General features: G+C 32.8%; 1 protein-coding gene across 6 annotated transcripts in view; it reads right to left on the bottom strand.

Annotated features, from left to right (window-relative positions):
• The window catches only part of POLK (DNA polymerase kappa), a 78,053-nt gene that overhangs the window by 45,124 nt on the left and 16,307 nt on the right, over nt 1–16,622 (bottom strand). For 4 of the 6 annotated variants that reach the window (XM_053664420.1, XM_053664424.1, XM_053664426.1 and 1 more), the window contains exon 2: nt 3,214–3,384. In XM_053664420.1, the coding sequence (XP_053520395.1) occupies nt 3,214–3,348 (135 nt within the window). In that variant the 5' untranslated portion in view covers nt 3,349–3,384. Of the gene's footprint in view, nt 1–3,213; nt 3,385–4,450; nt 4,470–5,231; nt 5,333–16,622 lie in introns of those variants that run through there. The other 2 variants (XM_053664421.1, XM_053664422.1) reach the window with 2 other exon arrangements.

Raw genomic sequence — 16,622 nt, 5'->3', positions numbered from 1 at the left:
AAATTCAGTAGGGGTGAGGTAAGTGGGATAGAGAAAACATTTGTGAAAATGTTGGTGCTGGGTGATACTTATCCAGTGATTCAGTTTACTATTCTTTTTAATTTAGTGTATGTTTAAAATTTTCAGATAAAAATTTGTAAAAAGTAAAGTGCACTGCTATGGAGGCAACAATTAGAAAATTCAATTAAAAAAGATATTTATGTTAAACTCCCACACACATATACTAGAGAAATATATGCTACTATATTTTATACTATTATAATATATATCACATGATATATATCATTATATGATATATGTATATATATTTTTTTCTATGATGAACATATATATATAAAATTTACATGGAAGAGCAAAGATTCAAGAATACCCAAGACACTCTTAAAAATAAAAAAAAAAAAACAAAGAGCAACAGAACAACTTGTTCTAGCAAATATCAAGTCTTATTATATAAAGTATTTTCATTAAAATCATGTTGTATAAGTACAAGAACAGAAAAATAATCCAGCGGGTCAGCTGGATTTCTTTAGGAGAAAGCACTTTAGATCAGAAGGAAAAGGGTAAGCTGAGAAGCAAGTTGTCCGCACTGACTGTGTGCAGTGAGTGTATGTGCAAGGGTATATAGTGTCTGTGTTTGTACCCATGAGCTAAGGAGCAGCAGCAAGCGAAGCAACAACAGTGTAACTACCACAGATTAACTTGTTTGTATAACTGAGCAGCTCAGGGATGAGCTGGTAGGATGGTGGGATGAAGACACAGCACTGTATTCCCTTTCATACTTTTTAAGTTTCAGAGCATGTAAATGGAATAGCTATTTTAAAAAATACATGATATCAAAACTTAAAAAAAAAGAAGCTAAAGGATAGATTATTTAATATGTGCTACTGGGACATAGAGAAGAGAGAGAGAAGATCTGACAGAGACATGTAGGATATTTGCAATATTCTAACTCTTAATCTGAAAACCAAGCTTATAGGTTTTATTCTTTTCTTCTTCTTTTATTTTTTTTTATCTTTTTAAAGATTTTATTTATTTATCTTTAGAGGGGAAGGGAAGGAGAGAGGGAGAGAAACATCAATGTATGGTTGCCTTTTTTTTGTGCATCCCCTGCTGGGAACTGGCCTGCAGGGAACCAGCCTGCAACCCTGGTATGTGCCCTGACTGGGAATCGAACCGCGACTGTCTGGTTCGCAGGCCGGTGCTCAATCCACTGAGCTACACCAGCCAGGGCTTTTTCTTCTTTTAAAAAAAAATTGCATGATGATCCCTGGCTGGTATGGCTCAGTGGATTGAGCACCAGTCTATGAACCAAAGGGTCGCTGGTTTGATTCCCAGTCAGAACACATGCCTGGATTGCGGGCCAGGTTCCCAGTTGTGGGTGTGTGAGAGGCAACCACACACTGATGCTTCTCTCCCTCTCTTTTTCCCTCCCCCTCCTCTCTCTCTCTAAAAATAAATAAATAAAGTCTTTTAAAAAATTTCATGGTGAAAACTTCGAAGAAGCCTCAAACAGAAAAATAGATTAGTACAATAAACACACATATAAAATTATCACTGAGATTTAACAATTAACATTTTGCCATGCAGCCTTCATTGATTTTTTTAAAGTGAACTGTTTTAAAGTAAATTACAGATATAATAACATTTAGCTATTCTATACAGTATTTTAGTATGTATTTTTAAAAATAAGGGCATTTCCCCATATAATCATAACATTTTTATAACTAGGAAAATGAACAATGATTCATGAATGTATTGTAGTACCTTCTCCTTATTCAAATGCTCCTAACTGTTTCAAATGTATTTGTTTAAGCCAGGATCCAACTGGGGTCAATATGTTATATTTACTTATTTCATCTCATAATTCTTTTACTTTTAAAATTGTGTCTGCATTTTATATTCTTAAATTATTCCTCCCTCAACTTTTTATTCGGGAACTTCTAAATCTTTAAAAGTTGAAAAAATGGCACAATGAACAGTTACATATCCTCTTTTAGATACAGCAAGAGTTAATATCCTGCGGCATTTGATCGCTTCCCGAAGTCCTAAGTGTGTGTGTGCACACATGCACACACATAGACCTTCTTCCCACTTTTGACTAAACCGCTTGAAGGAAGCTGCTGTGAATATCAGCATGCATTTACTGGGAAAGAGGATATTCTCTTACATATTTATACCTTTCTGCATGTATGTTCCATAATACATGAATGACACCGAAAAAGTGGGAGAACTATTGAAGAATTCTTTCACGATCTTCAAGAAAACCATATGTACTTGACAAATTCAAGTACATAAAAAGAAGCAAACAAAATACTTCTGCCCAGGAGAAACTACCATAAGTAAAATTAAAAAGTAAATGATGATAAAAATAAACACTAATCCAATGAAAAACTATGCCAAGACTAAAAAGAGGCAGTTCATAAAAAAAGAAATACAAATAGCTTTGAAAAGATGCACGATCTCACTTTTCAAAAGAGAAATACAAATTGATTGATTTGACAAATACAAGTTTTGTTACCATTGATTGGCAAATCCAAAAGTTTCACAACACACAGTGTTGGCATGTTTGTGCCATGATAACACATACTTTCTCCTATATTGGCAGTGGAAATGTAAACTGAGACAACCACAACACAGGACAGCTGGGCAATTCATAAAAATTGCACAGGCATATATACGTTAGTGCTCTCTGCATTCGGTGGAATGAGTTCACTTCTGGGACTCTCGCCTATAGCTTTACTCATACATATGTAAAGTTATAAAATACAAGATTAACCATTGTAGTACTGTTTGTAAAAACAAAAGACTAGAAATGATGTATGTCCATCAATCAAGATTCTGACTGGCTCAATAAATTATATCCACACATGTAGCATAAAAAAAGAATAAAGATCTTTAATTCTTCAAAATGATCTTTGGAAAGACCTTCAAGTTATATTAACTCAAACAAAAATTAAAAAAACTCAACGATTACAGTATTCTACTGGGATTTTTAAAAGAATAAAAAAATGCATGTTATTTTGCTTTTATATACATATTATATACACATGAAGACTGGATGGCAAGAGCAATAGACTAGAAAGGAAATTATTCCATACCTTTTTGTAGTTTTACAGTGTTTTAAAATATTAAAAATCACAATAAAAAGGATGTTTAAAACTGATTTTCAATAAGTTACTAAATTAAAGATATTGAAAGAAACAAGAGACTTACCTTTGTGGCTTCCATTATAATTTTGTTTATTTTCTCTTTATCCAATCCTTCCATCCCAGCTTTATTATCATTAAGTCCCATCCTAAGCAGAAGGTCATCTTTGCAACTGTCATTCTTTTCTTTTGTGCTGTCCATTGTGTAGACAAAACATTAAATGGCTTTTTTTATTACCTGCAAAAGCATACAAAACAAAAACTGCTTTTCAAAGCATTGGGGATGGGAGGGAGGTGGACACTTACAAGTTAAAATAATATAGAAATCAGCAAAACAAATAAAAAAGGATTGTTAGAAACAAGGAATTAACATTTCCTGCAAGCTTTGTACCAGTCGCTATGCTTGGTGCTTTACACTTGAACCTCACGCAGCAACCCTGAAAAGTAAATATCATCCCCAATGTCCAGAGAAAAGAAACCTAAGACTCAGAACATGTCTACCGACACAAATTTGCTAGTAGGTGACAACTTCTGTGTTGAAACCCAGGATGAGTTTCTCCGTATGTTTTCTCTATGTTAATGTACCGGACAAGAAAGAAATCTAAAACAATGCTTCCTCTGCTAAATATGTTTGGTTAATAGCATTTATTACCTACTTAATGCAGAGCTCCATTCTTATGGCAGTGAAAAAATATGGAAAAAATAATAACCTATTCATTTTCAAGAAATTATTACATTTTACAATGTTATATCACTTTAAGGTTGAGAAAAATCCTTTCAAATAATAATTCTTTAATATCTTTATATAGTTCTTTAGAATTTACCTTCATATATATTAGCTTTAAAAATTATTTATAATAACCATTCAAAATACATTTGCATGTTAGGAAGAAAGAAACTGGAATTACAGGAAGTTTAAATGAATTGCCCATTATAATTCTGCTAATGAACAAAAGAATTGTGATTTGAATCCAAGTCTTCTTACTCAAAAGTATATTGAAGCTACCATAAAATCCCAGCTGCCTCTAATTTGAGGCTCACCTGTGTTATAAATAAATGACCAGGTAACAGCTGCCATGAATCCACAACAAATTACATCAGTGATTTCTTATTTGCATAATTTAGAGCTCATTTACTTTTATCTAGTTAACAGCCATCACCATACATAATTTTTTTCTTGTGATGAGAACTTTTAAGATCTATTCTTTTAGCAACTTTTAAATATGCGATACAGTATAATTAACTATAGTCACCATGCTGTACATCTTCATGACTTAATTTATTTTAAAACTCAAAGTGTTTACCTTTTGACCAACTTCACTCATTTCACTCCTGCTTCACTCTCAGCCACCAATCTGTTTTCTGTATCTATGAATTTAGTTTTTTTTAAAGATACCACAGGTAAGTGAAATCATATAGTAGTTTTCTTTCTTTGACTCATTTCACTTGGCATAATGCCTGTAAGAGGACATTTTCTCAATGTTGCTTCCATTTTTGGTACCAGCAAAGAATGAAAAAATTATAAAAGGGAATTTGAAATCTGTGATTATTAATGATAGTTCCATTAGAAAAAAAATAGTATATATCAAAGTAGTTCTCAAACTTTGGTGTACATTAGACCCACCTGGAGATATTCTAAAACTCTTGATACCCATCTCGTATCTCATACCACATAAATCAGAGGTCTAGGAGTATGAGCCAAATATCAGTATTTTTAAGAGATGCCCAGGTAATTCCGACATTTCCCAAAGTACAGAAACCACCAGTGACATAGTTTCTCAGTGCCCAAGGAAACAGAGGTTAGTTTTGTTTTTATCATTTGAATTTTTTCTCTTCAACTATCACCGTCAGCCTACTATTACCTGTTTTTTTTTATTAATATTAAATTTTATTTAGTTACTTTTGCCTATGCTTTAGTAACCCAAATACTTGTCATTTTCTAGTAAAACAGGTAAATGTAATTCATTCATAATTTCCCCAAAACAACACTATCGAAGAGTGAAGAAGCTAAATGCAGACATCTGCATTTAAGCTGCCTTGTCCTTTAAATGATGAAAGGAAAACAAACATTTAATGAATGATTACTACTTCACAACTTCGCATATGGTATCCTGTTAGGCCAAAAACTCTGAGAAGAATTGAATTTGGTTCTCAATTAGGTCAGAAGAACTGGGCCATCAGCAATCCTGGCAATAGGAAAAATTGTGATAGAGTTAGTTTTCAGCTATCATCCTGTCTCATTGATGCCCAGATACCAGCCAATTTATGTCCCGTTTCATGGGCATGGACTTACTCTCATGTATAGGCTCAGACCTCCAAGTCTGAAGATCCAGTCCAAATGCATGTCTGACATCTCAAGTTTAGTATGTCCAAAACTGATCTTTTCACGTGCCCCCATCCCCCAAACCAGATTCAATTGCAGCCTTCCTCATCTCAGTTAAAGGCAAGTCTAATCCCTTCCCATTGCTCATGCAGATAAGCTTGTAGTCATTCTTGACCCCACTCTTTCTAGTACATCCCACATCAAAACTGTCAGGAAATCCTGTGGGCTCTGCTTTCAAAATGTGCCCTGAATTTAACCACTTCTCGTTATTTTCACTCTAGTCTGAACTACCATTATTATCCCTTCCCTGGATTATTGCAATAGCCTCTAAAATAGTCTCTTGTTTCTGCCCATCTCCTCCTACTATCAATTAATATAGTAGCCCAAATGATTCTTTTAAATCACAAATTAGGCCACTTTACTCCTCTGCTAAAAACTATACGGTGGTACCTCATTTCACCCTAGAATACTCCAGTCTTTAATAATTTGGATCCCAGTTTCTTGTTTCCTGTCTACCCTCCTATTCACTTCCTATCATTTCTCAATCCAAGGTCACATAATCACATTAAAAGATTAGGAGAAAAAGTGCTTTTCTTAAGTTAATAATTTAAAAATATTGGTAGTTTTTCCTTATTTCAACATTAAATATGTAAGGAGTTCAAGTATATGAGCTTAACCTCCAATTTTATAACTCTTATTTTCCTAAGATATGTAATGGTTAAATTGTTTTTTTTAAGCTTTTAGGACTTGTATGAGAAAATAAGAATATTTTGGATTTACATAACAGAATGTTTGCTAGTCTCCATTAATATTCAAAAGATTCTAGTTTCTATTTATTCTTTGGGAAATTAAGTTGCTTTGTTAAATTTAATTTCTTTGATTAAATACTTCCCAATTATATATAAATCTAAAAAAATTATTCTTCTGTAATAAACAAGAGACTAAGTTTTAGTATACTTGAGTCCCTATCAGTTCCTCTTGGTATTTTCATTCATGTCACTGTGGTGAGCCTGTTTTCTGTTTCTATTATTTGGTATTTCTGTTATCTACAAATTTCTAAAATCTCTCATTAGTCCTAGTTACATCTTTTCTTCCCATTAGTTCTTACTGAGTTTCTTTATCTAGAAATATATAAATTGAAAGGGAGAGCTTCTAGCAGAGATGATCACATAATGCCACAAACTATAGTTTCCATATTTTTCTGGGATGTGAGATTTGATACTACAAATGGCATTGGAAAGGCAGCATATAAAGTCAGTGATTAGTATGGTGTTTGCTATAAGATAAACTCACTAAATAGTTGTTAGTAAGTTAAGCAAATTTTCAAAGCTGTGAAAAATCACTTGCCTTACTTCTCTTTAAGATAAAGAGACTACATAAGGTAACAGGGTACACTGTAAGTAAGCATCCTTGAAAAATGTCAAAGTTCACAGATCATACAAATGAATTTTGTTTTGCTTCCAAAAAAATATTTGTCCTATGATTACTATGCACTATCACATATAAAGTCCCAAAATCTATGAATGGATATAACTGTGACTTTATAAACAGAATTTTTTAACAAATAAAATTGTCAAACATTTTTACAGCTTGATATTACAGAATAACCTGTTTCACTTCAACTCAGAAGCACAAACAGTAATGCACAACTCAAAGGAAAAAACTCCAGGTTCTTGTGGTTAAGCATATTATTTAAAAGCACATTTTCTCTGGAAATATTCAAATTCTTCCCAGCCTGAATCTACCACTGACTATAGTTAGCACTTAAGAAATATAAGGCCAGCCAATATATTTGGTAATAATTAGAATGGAAAATTAGGGTTTTTCAAAAGAAATTCTAAGGAAGTTTTTATGTGCTAGGGTCCCACCTACCTATTAAAAAAGCACGCAAAAATTTGTGTAAACAATATCACAAGCACTAAGCATATCGACCAAAGTCACCTAGAATTAATGTCTCAGAAAAGATACAAAATATACTAATAAGAGAAAGAGAGGGAATGGAGCCTAAAAAGAAAGAAGAGGGTAAAGAGGAGAAGAAGGAAACACTAAACTTCGGGAAGTTCCTAGGTAGAGCTTGCTTCCTATTTCTAATAAACGATAAATAACCAAACCCAATAATGCCCCAGAAAAATCCCTCTATGTTTTAAGAACAAAATTATTTTTACACCCTCTGAATGTTCACACATTTAAGGTTTGTTTGAATAGATTAAGCACCCAGCACAAAACTTCAGACTGTGATTGTATTTTCTTTTTACTATCTAAATTTGAATACAATAAAGAGACTACCTTAATTTTAAAGTAGTAATTTTCAAATGTCTGGCTTAAAAACTTCTTTTTCCAGTTTCATTTCTTAAACATTTTTTAATTTTCAAGAAAATAAAATCACAAGCCCAAGACTTTAACAGAGTATGTTCAATGCTTCTCTCCAATTATTTCATGCAAACATATATGCATACATACTCTCGAACCACATACCCACCATTCTTACATGATAGGAACAAGTATATTTTTTAGCTTCAGCTTTTACTAACTTTACAAAATAAGATGTACAAAAATTTCAACATTACTTCAGAGTGGATTATTTGAAAGATTTTAAAAGTGTGCATGTATGACTGAGAGAAATAACTAAAATATTGTAACCCCGCAATCCAAACCAAGGACATGTAAGCTAAAAGGAAACTCAAGTTTTCACCGAGGACATAGAGACTACTGTGTAATAGACACCGATGCACATATTTTTTTTCAGGTGCCCTTTTCCTTCCTGTGTTTTCTATTCATTTAACTTATTACAAAAAAGAATGGGCAGAGGCGGTCAAAAAACCTACACTCTACCTAATCTTAGAGACATATAAAATGCACTCTTATAGAATAATAAATTGAAACTATTTGTTTCTTTAGTACAGAATGAAAAGTATCCTCACACAAAACACATTAACTAAAGTGTCCATTCAAAGGTAAATTTCCGAAAGTGAAGTTCCTATTTTGATGATGAGTTGCATATTTTGTAAAAAGTTTGGCAGGTTCTTTAACAATGAAAAATTTGTTTATACTCAGAAATAAACACACTCAAGACATTTAACAACCGTGAAAAACTAAATAAATATCTTATAGAAGATGATTGTTTCTGGGATGTTGATTCATTAACAGGAAGTAGTTAGGCTGAGAGGTTCTTTCTTTGGATACTAGAGCAAGTCAGCAAAAAAACAGCAGTGATAACCTACAGACTAATTTGTTTTAGTTGAAGTATTATAGTAAAGTGCACAATGCTTAGAAGATATTTCAATACACGTTCTTAATAAAAGGAGGAAAGGGTTCTTTTGCAGGGGTGTCAAATTCATTTTTATGGGGCTGCATCAGCTTCATGGTTGCCTTCAAAGGGCTGAATGTAATTTTACCACTGTACAAATGTAACTAATCCTTAACTAGGGGCAAGGAGCTTGGCAGTGCCACCAGCTAGAGAGACAAAGGTGCTGCGTCGGATAAAACAAGGTGGAGAGCTGGATTTGGCCCGCTGGCCTTGTGTTTGCCACCTATGTTCTATAGTATAGTACCTTTTTAGATACTGTAATAAATTTTTTTTATTTAAAAAATTTATTGGTTTTAGAGGGAGAGGGAGGGAGGGAGGCTAAAGAAAAAGAAAAAGAAAAAGAAAGAGAGAGAGATTTGTTGTTCCACTTATGTATGCATTCATTGGCTGATTCTTGCATGGGCCCTCACCTGGAAGGGAACCTGCAACCTTGAGGTATCTGGACAATGCTGTAACCAACTGAGCTACCCAGCCAGGGCCAGTACAGTAATAATTTTTTAAGTTTTACACGAATGTCACCATTTTAATATAAAATTACAAAAAATCCATGATAATAAGATAGGGTTATACTACTATTGGAAAATCGAACCATTACACTCTTTATCACTATAATGTATTGTGTTCTACATTATTGGAAGGAAAATATTTTTAAAATAAATTTACTAAATTGTACAGAAAGAGTTGTACAAGATATTATTTTATTTTCCTATCCTGGAAAAATGATCCTTTCAATTACCCCCTCTGACAAACTGCTTCAGTTTTTATGAATTTTAATCTTAACACTATTTCTTAATTCACTGTTGATTTCTTAGGTTTCTTATAGCTCCAATAGTCTATGGCAGGAGTTTAAAGCACTTTCACAACCTAACTCTTGGCAAATGAAATCTTAAGTAAAACCTCAAACTTTTCCTTAAATCTTTGTTCTAGGAATGCTGTGGAGCTCTCCTACAATTTCTTCATATATGTTCTATCACTAATGTAAAAGCATAAACACACAGCCTACAGAAAAGGGAAAGTTAACAGTAACCTTCATTTCTTTGATTTTCCTAATTCCTTAGAAATATCTATTGAACACTGATATACAATATATTGAAACTGTTACCGACTCCAAGACTGCAGTAATAGTTTCCAGATAACTTGTTTACTATTGATGACTTTTGAAAAGTGGTTTCCATAAGAAGTCAAGCTCTGAAAATCATTACTGTTGTGTTTTTTTTACTGATCTTATACAATTCCTGAAAGTCAGAAACAAAAAAATTAAACATCCAGAAAATAGTACTCCAAAATTTGTGGAGCATGGGGGAAAAAAAAAACAGCAGCAAGAAGTTGTGACTTTGGAGCGATTGAACCAAAACAATTTAAAACACACCCACATACTTTCCCTTTGCTTTAATAAATCAAAAGTCCACAATAATCTGACTTTTTAAAAATCAAAAACTGTTAAAGGACTTTGGTTTTAAAACATTTACAACCCATTTGCAAACTATTATTAACACTGTTATGAAAATATACTTAAACAGATATGATATAGAAGAGCATCTGATAACAAAACAACACCTGGAATTTACATTAAATTAGCAAAAATATTTATTCTCACTTGATGAGAGGATCTCTCCTCTTCCCAGGGTTGCATGCTATAACTGGGGTGGAGGGGAGGTAATAATGATTTGTATTTAGTGATATTTGTCTTGAAGTTTCAAATAACACTAAAGGAAGGTTTGTTAAAGGAACCATTTGGTTTTAAAAAAACTTGCAAAAACGCTGAGCTAGAATAATTTATTAAACCATCATATATTACACAATAAATAATTAATGTACCTAAAGAGAACTATTAACTCATAAAAGCAAAAACAGTCCAGGTTTACTGATATCTATTTTTTCCTTAATGAGAGCTAAATATGCTAACTCCCTATTTTAACCTACAGAAGACTTAATAAAGAGTTCAGTTGCAGGAGGCATTCTGATAGAGTGCAGAGTACATGCTTTGAAGCCAGATATAGTTTCTGGTTTTAAATTTAAACTCTGAAACTTAATTAGCTGTGTCTTCTTCATCAATTTATGTGATTTCAAGGTCTATAAATCTTGGTCTCCTGGTCTGTAACACTTACTTTCTGGGGTTGTTGAGGGTTAAATGTTTAATATGTAAGAGCCCTAGCACAGTAAACACATAGTAAGCATGCAAGAATGTGGATTCTCTCCTCTCACTTTCATTCTTACTTACTTCTCTAAAATGTGACTAAGCCTACAGGGCTGGCTGCGAACATGAGCATGTAATTGAAAGTAACAGAAAACCAAGAAAAATCAGCATTCCTAAATAAATGACAAGGGGAAAAAAGTCACCCACCACCAACACATACTCAAAATGTTAGGCGAAACTTAAAGGAAGTCAGAAAGAAAAAATAACCTGCCATTCCCTCCACCCCTCACCACCGCCACCTCAGAGCTGGTGGAACTCAAGAAATCAAGAGAGTATTTTTCATGGCTCTGAGGCTTTACTATTGACATGATCCTAAAATTCAAAGCAAGGTATCAAGCAGTTATATTAGTTTACTTCAAGTCAATGAATGCAGTATAAAGGAAACCAAGTCTTCACATACACATGAAATTTTGCCATTAGTATCTAACGTTGCGCTTGATTTCACAATGCTTAACCCTACATAATGTGTTTGGCATGACTGATTTAAACTGTCTAGAATATATACAGAAATACTTTATATTAGTGAAGCTTGGCAAATATATGTATTTTTAATGTAAAAATCCAATTAATATACTTATAATAATAAATTAAGTTCTCAAAGTTTTCAATTAAATCTCAGAATAGCCCCAAGAAAATTTCTAGAACTGTAGTTTAGCATATTAAAAAAATGTAAAGACCTGGCAAATGCTTATATTAATAGATCATTTTAATCCCTTACTCTAAAAATACATTTGGTATTATTTAACCTTCACAGGAAAGATCATCTCTGTGTATGGAGAACACCACACTTTTCTTAAAAATCAGAAAATGAACCCCATACCTTGGCTTCCTTGAGAAACTTTGCTTTTTTATTTTCATTACAATATTAACCTTCCTGACCAGGCCTCCAAGGGTTAGGAGTCAAGTAGACTAAAAACAACATCCATATATTGCAACAGAGATTAGACAAAGATAGCTTATTACCTCCTTCACTAAAAAGGTTTAGAGCTAAGAATAATAGCAACCTAGTTTTGAGATTTAAAATCTGGCTTCTTGCTACGTGACTATAATTTCTAAAAGGTTAAAATAAAGCATTACTCTATATTAAAGAGCTTAAATTGATCAGATTTCAGAATTTTAAACAATATTGGTGCTCGCACATTTACAAAACTAAGTTAATCTTTTTTTTTTACCCTCACCTGAAGACAGGCTTATTGATTTTAGAGAGACAGAGATAAAACAATGATACAAGAGAGAAACACTGATCAGCTGCTTCTCCTGCACGCCCCAACTGGGGCCTGAACCTGCAACCTAAGCATATGCCCTGAAAGGGAATCACATCGGCAACCTTCTGGTTTATGGGATGATGCTCTAACCAAATGAGACACAATGGTCAGGCCTGAAACCTAGGTTAATTTTAATCTTTTTGCCAAAACCACTTGCCCAATGCCAGTAAATTGTTATGATTAACTCTGACCCTGTTATTAAATCTGCACATAGTACAACATTATGAAAATTGACCAAATGTTGACAAGTAGCCTCCAGCCTATAAAGCATTAATTTCTACACTGCCACACTAAAAACACTAAAAAACAAAATTTCATCTACAAATGAACTACACACTTCCTGATACTACTAAAAGAATTACCTTTAATGATATTTATAGATGCCAGGAAAACAATGTTCAGGAACCAAATGCTGATGTGCAACTGACTCACTTCGTACAAACAGAACATAGCAGAAGCAGAAGTGATGACATTTGATGCCTAAAAATCAGTTACAAAAGGACGTGACTTCCATCTTTGAAGCTCTCGGTCTTACTGGGATTACTTATCTGAGGAAGCCAGCTGTTTGGTAGTGGATCCTCCTCCAGTGAGATCTTCAGATAAACCTGAACAAGTCTGACCGCTTCCTTACAAGCCAGAGAAACCCAGCTAAGCAAAGCTGGGATCCTTGGTCCACAGAAACTGTGAGATAGTAAATTTTAGCTTACTCTCAAATTTTGTGATTATCTCATCGCAGCTCAATGCTGACCCACAGACCACATTTTCAGTAGCACTACCATAAAACAACTGTACTAAAGACTGTTGTTTTCGTTTGAATACATGAAATTTAAAACATACTAAAAAACTGATCAAATGAACAAGTTTTATGCCACATGACTATTTTCTCCTAGAATCTGTGAAGGACAAAAATAAGGCAATATTTTTTTGCAGTACTTAAGACATCTAAAAGACAGATTTCAAGAGAGCAAAAACTGGTACAGTGCTAGGCTATTGAACCTGTTATTCAATAAATGTATGTTGAATGAATGAATGATGGGCAGATTAATAGACACAAAGGAATAAAATTAATGATAATACCTGTTAAATATTTTTAATGCAATAACTGTAGAAGTTAACATTTATGCACATTAATCTATTTAATCTTCATAGAAGATGAGGAAATTAAGGTATAGACTTAGTATATACCTTAGATAAGGTCATACCAAATAGGGACTGTTTTTCAGGTCTGGCTGAAAAGCTATCACACTCACTATAAACACCAAGAAGCTACAATAGGAAATTAGTGGAATCTTACCAAAAAAGATGAAATAATAGTTGTTTTATTGACTGATAATGGAAGTAACATAAAAGTGGTATCAACAATAGATAAAATATCATATATTACTGTAATAGGAGGCACAATCTATGTTTAAATTTAGTTTTAAATGCTGTCATGACTTTGAGCACTCTTTAATAGTCTAAGCCTTCAAATGAAAATATGAAAGGATGACAAGGAACTCAAATAAAATTATAAAAATATGTTCATTCAGATTTTTCTAAAAAGCACGACCTTTTTAGAGAAACATTTATAGATGAGGCTTCTTGAGTATCCTAACATGTGAGAAAGATTGCGCGGTGAAAAACACACTTGGGGATCAACTGCAGATGTGAAGAGCAATTTCTTCAATAACCATGGCATCTAAAACAAACAGTTCATTTTTACCAGGCATTGCCTTACCTAATAACACAAATAAAAAAGAGTAATAACAAAGCCCTATATTTCTGCCTAAAGCAACACAGAAAATAAAGAAAAGCATTATACTTAAAAAAAAGACTTTTTTTCCTGAAAATGAGAGCTTTCTAAATCTTATCTTTGTACAAGTGAAAGTAACAGCAAAAATGACTTCTCTTTTATAGTTACTGTCAGTGGTTTCTTCCTTTCTATGATACAGCTGGAAAAGCTTAATAAAAACTTTTAAAATAAAAAAGCTTTTTTCTAAAGTTAGAAAAAATGAAACATAAAAATAAAAATTATTAAAGGTTGGCTGCTTTGCTCAAAACATGTATGATGAACAAGAACTAACATTTTTTTTTAAACTATACCATATGCCAGGCAGGTACTAAATGCTTAAGTAGCATTCTCTCAGTTATTCCTTGTGATTACTCACCAATTTAGATATACCCCAATAAAGTATATATTAGTAAAATATATAAGTAAATTGCTCCACTGTTTTCTAACTGCTTGTTATTTCTGTTAACACCATGATCTTTCAAATTGTTGTTCCCTGTAGGTGATTTTTTTTTTTTTACTGCTTTCAAGTTTTTCTCTTAATCTTTGATTTTCAACATTTGACCATGATGTGGCTGGCACATCCTTTCCTTCAAAGGACAGAGCTAAACCAGGTTTCTGTATTTTCCATGAGCACTTTACTCCTGCTTCCTCTTCAGCAGTCCTTCCAAGAGTTGGAAGGTTTTCTCTGTGCCTAACATGCAGCAGGGCTGCCTTCCTCAACCCTTCCTACCCTCATATTGTGTATATTTTTATGTTTTTCTATTTTTCCAAAATACCTCCAAATAAGGAAGAAAAAGGCTTTCCCAAGTCTTCAAAAATTCTCAGTTCCTTTCTCAAGAATGTGACCTACAAAAAGCTGTTTGAATTATGTACCTCTTTTAACTTCTATGTGCGATATCAAGCACTATACTAATCTTAATCACAATAATTTTGGCCTCATTCCACAAAAACCTAGCAACAATCGCTATAAAGCAGCAAAGGTCTTTTTGAAGAAGGCCGTTTGTTGTCTCTGGAGCTCAGCAATATTTCTTTACTGCTCACATCTCTTCACGTGTCTGCCTGGGGGTTAAAGTAAATCACATGTCAGTTATCGATCCCCTTGATTACACTTGATTTTGTATGATTCTCTCAGGTTGTGATTTACAAAGTATGATTCTACTGTGAAATGCTTGCTACAGTGGGATCTATATGATAGCCATGCTTTTATGTAAAAAAAAAAAAAGAAAAATTCTGTTATTTTAGTTATTTCTAACAAAAATAGCCTATTCAGATGTCTCAATGGGCAAATATTTATTATATACTTTATACGTGAATTTTTACATATCTATTTGTTTTACTGTAAAAATTTCACTAGATTAAGCAAAGATAAGTGAACTAGTAATATATTAAGCTGTGCTTTAATCTTTAAAATAAGTTCCTTATTTGGTCAACTTATTATTTTGGAATGAATTACAATGGCTAACCCTTTCACCTGAGATAGGAGAAGGAAATACCAACTGTTCAGGTTTGGTTATGAAATAAAATTATGAAATGTAATTATATTAACCCTTGGTGTACCACAAGGATCTATTAGACCCAATTTTAGGCTTTGAGTTTCTTTGAGCAACTTCATTTGTAAGCATTAATGTTTCATATCTTATTTTTTCTTAGAGAGCTTCCAAAAGAACACAATAAAACAAATTTATTCATTTCCTAACAGACTAAAATTCACTCTATCTTACAAAATTTCTATATGGATCTATTTTATCATCCTAGGAATTATGTAATCATTATTCGTCAATTGTTTTTAAGAGTTAAGCTCAGAAATAATAAAATGAAATAACAGCATCACCTAGAATAATAATCTAGTAGTAAAATAAATCATCTTTATTACATCATCCTTCAGTTTTCTTATTGTGTTTTGCTCACAGTATCAAATCTTTGAAAGAAAGTATAAGAGAAGTATTGAGACACCATTTTTGCAGGAATTTTATGAGGGGTATCTTTTGTTAAACATAGCTGACAGTTCTGAATTTTTCATATAAGCAAAGAGAAGAAAATTGACAGAAGATTTTCACATTATCAGACAAATCAGAAGACAAATGCAAAGAGACTAATAGCATTCTAGACTATAATGACAGTGAAACTGACCTTAAATGCAAAATCTCAGACTATGAATTGTTATGATTCAAATATATTTCTGAAGCTCAAGAATCAATGAGTAAAACAATGCATTTTTAAGACTAAAAAGCAAATATGGCAATCCCACCATTAGTCATTCAACAGGAAGAATATCACAGTACTTTGCAATGAGAACTGGGAATACAGCATTTTGCTAACAGGATGTATGACAGTGTTCTTTCATCCTTTATGATGTTTGAACACTAAAAGTTACTTAAAATAGTTTGTAAGTAAGCAAATACTTAAGGTAGAAGCATATAAAAGGGCATAGGAAGAGAACAGGTGATGTAGAAATGAAATCTTGTTGGACTTATGATTCTAACTGGTGTTTATATATATAAAAATGAAAGTGCTTCGCAATTATGGAAAATGGTTGCTTTCTATTTACAAGGTTATGAGATATCAAAGTTTTCAATGTTATTGCATTTTGACAACATAACTGCAAGATAAAAA

The sequence above is a fragment of the Artibeus jamaicensis genome, unplaced genomic scaffold (genome assembly GCF_021234435.1).
Source record: "Artibeus jamaicensis isolate MK-2021 breed Jamaican fruit bat unplaced genomic scaffold, CSHL_Jam_final contig_373, whole genome shotgun sequence".
Lineage (NCBI taxonomy): Eukaryota > Metazoa > Chordata > Mammalia > Chiroptera > Phyllostomidae > Artibeus > Artibeus jamaicensis.
This window is presented reverse-complemented; position numbering and strand designations above follow the sequence as displayed.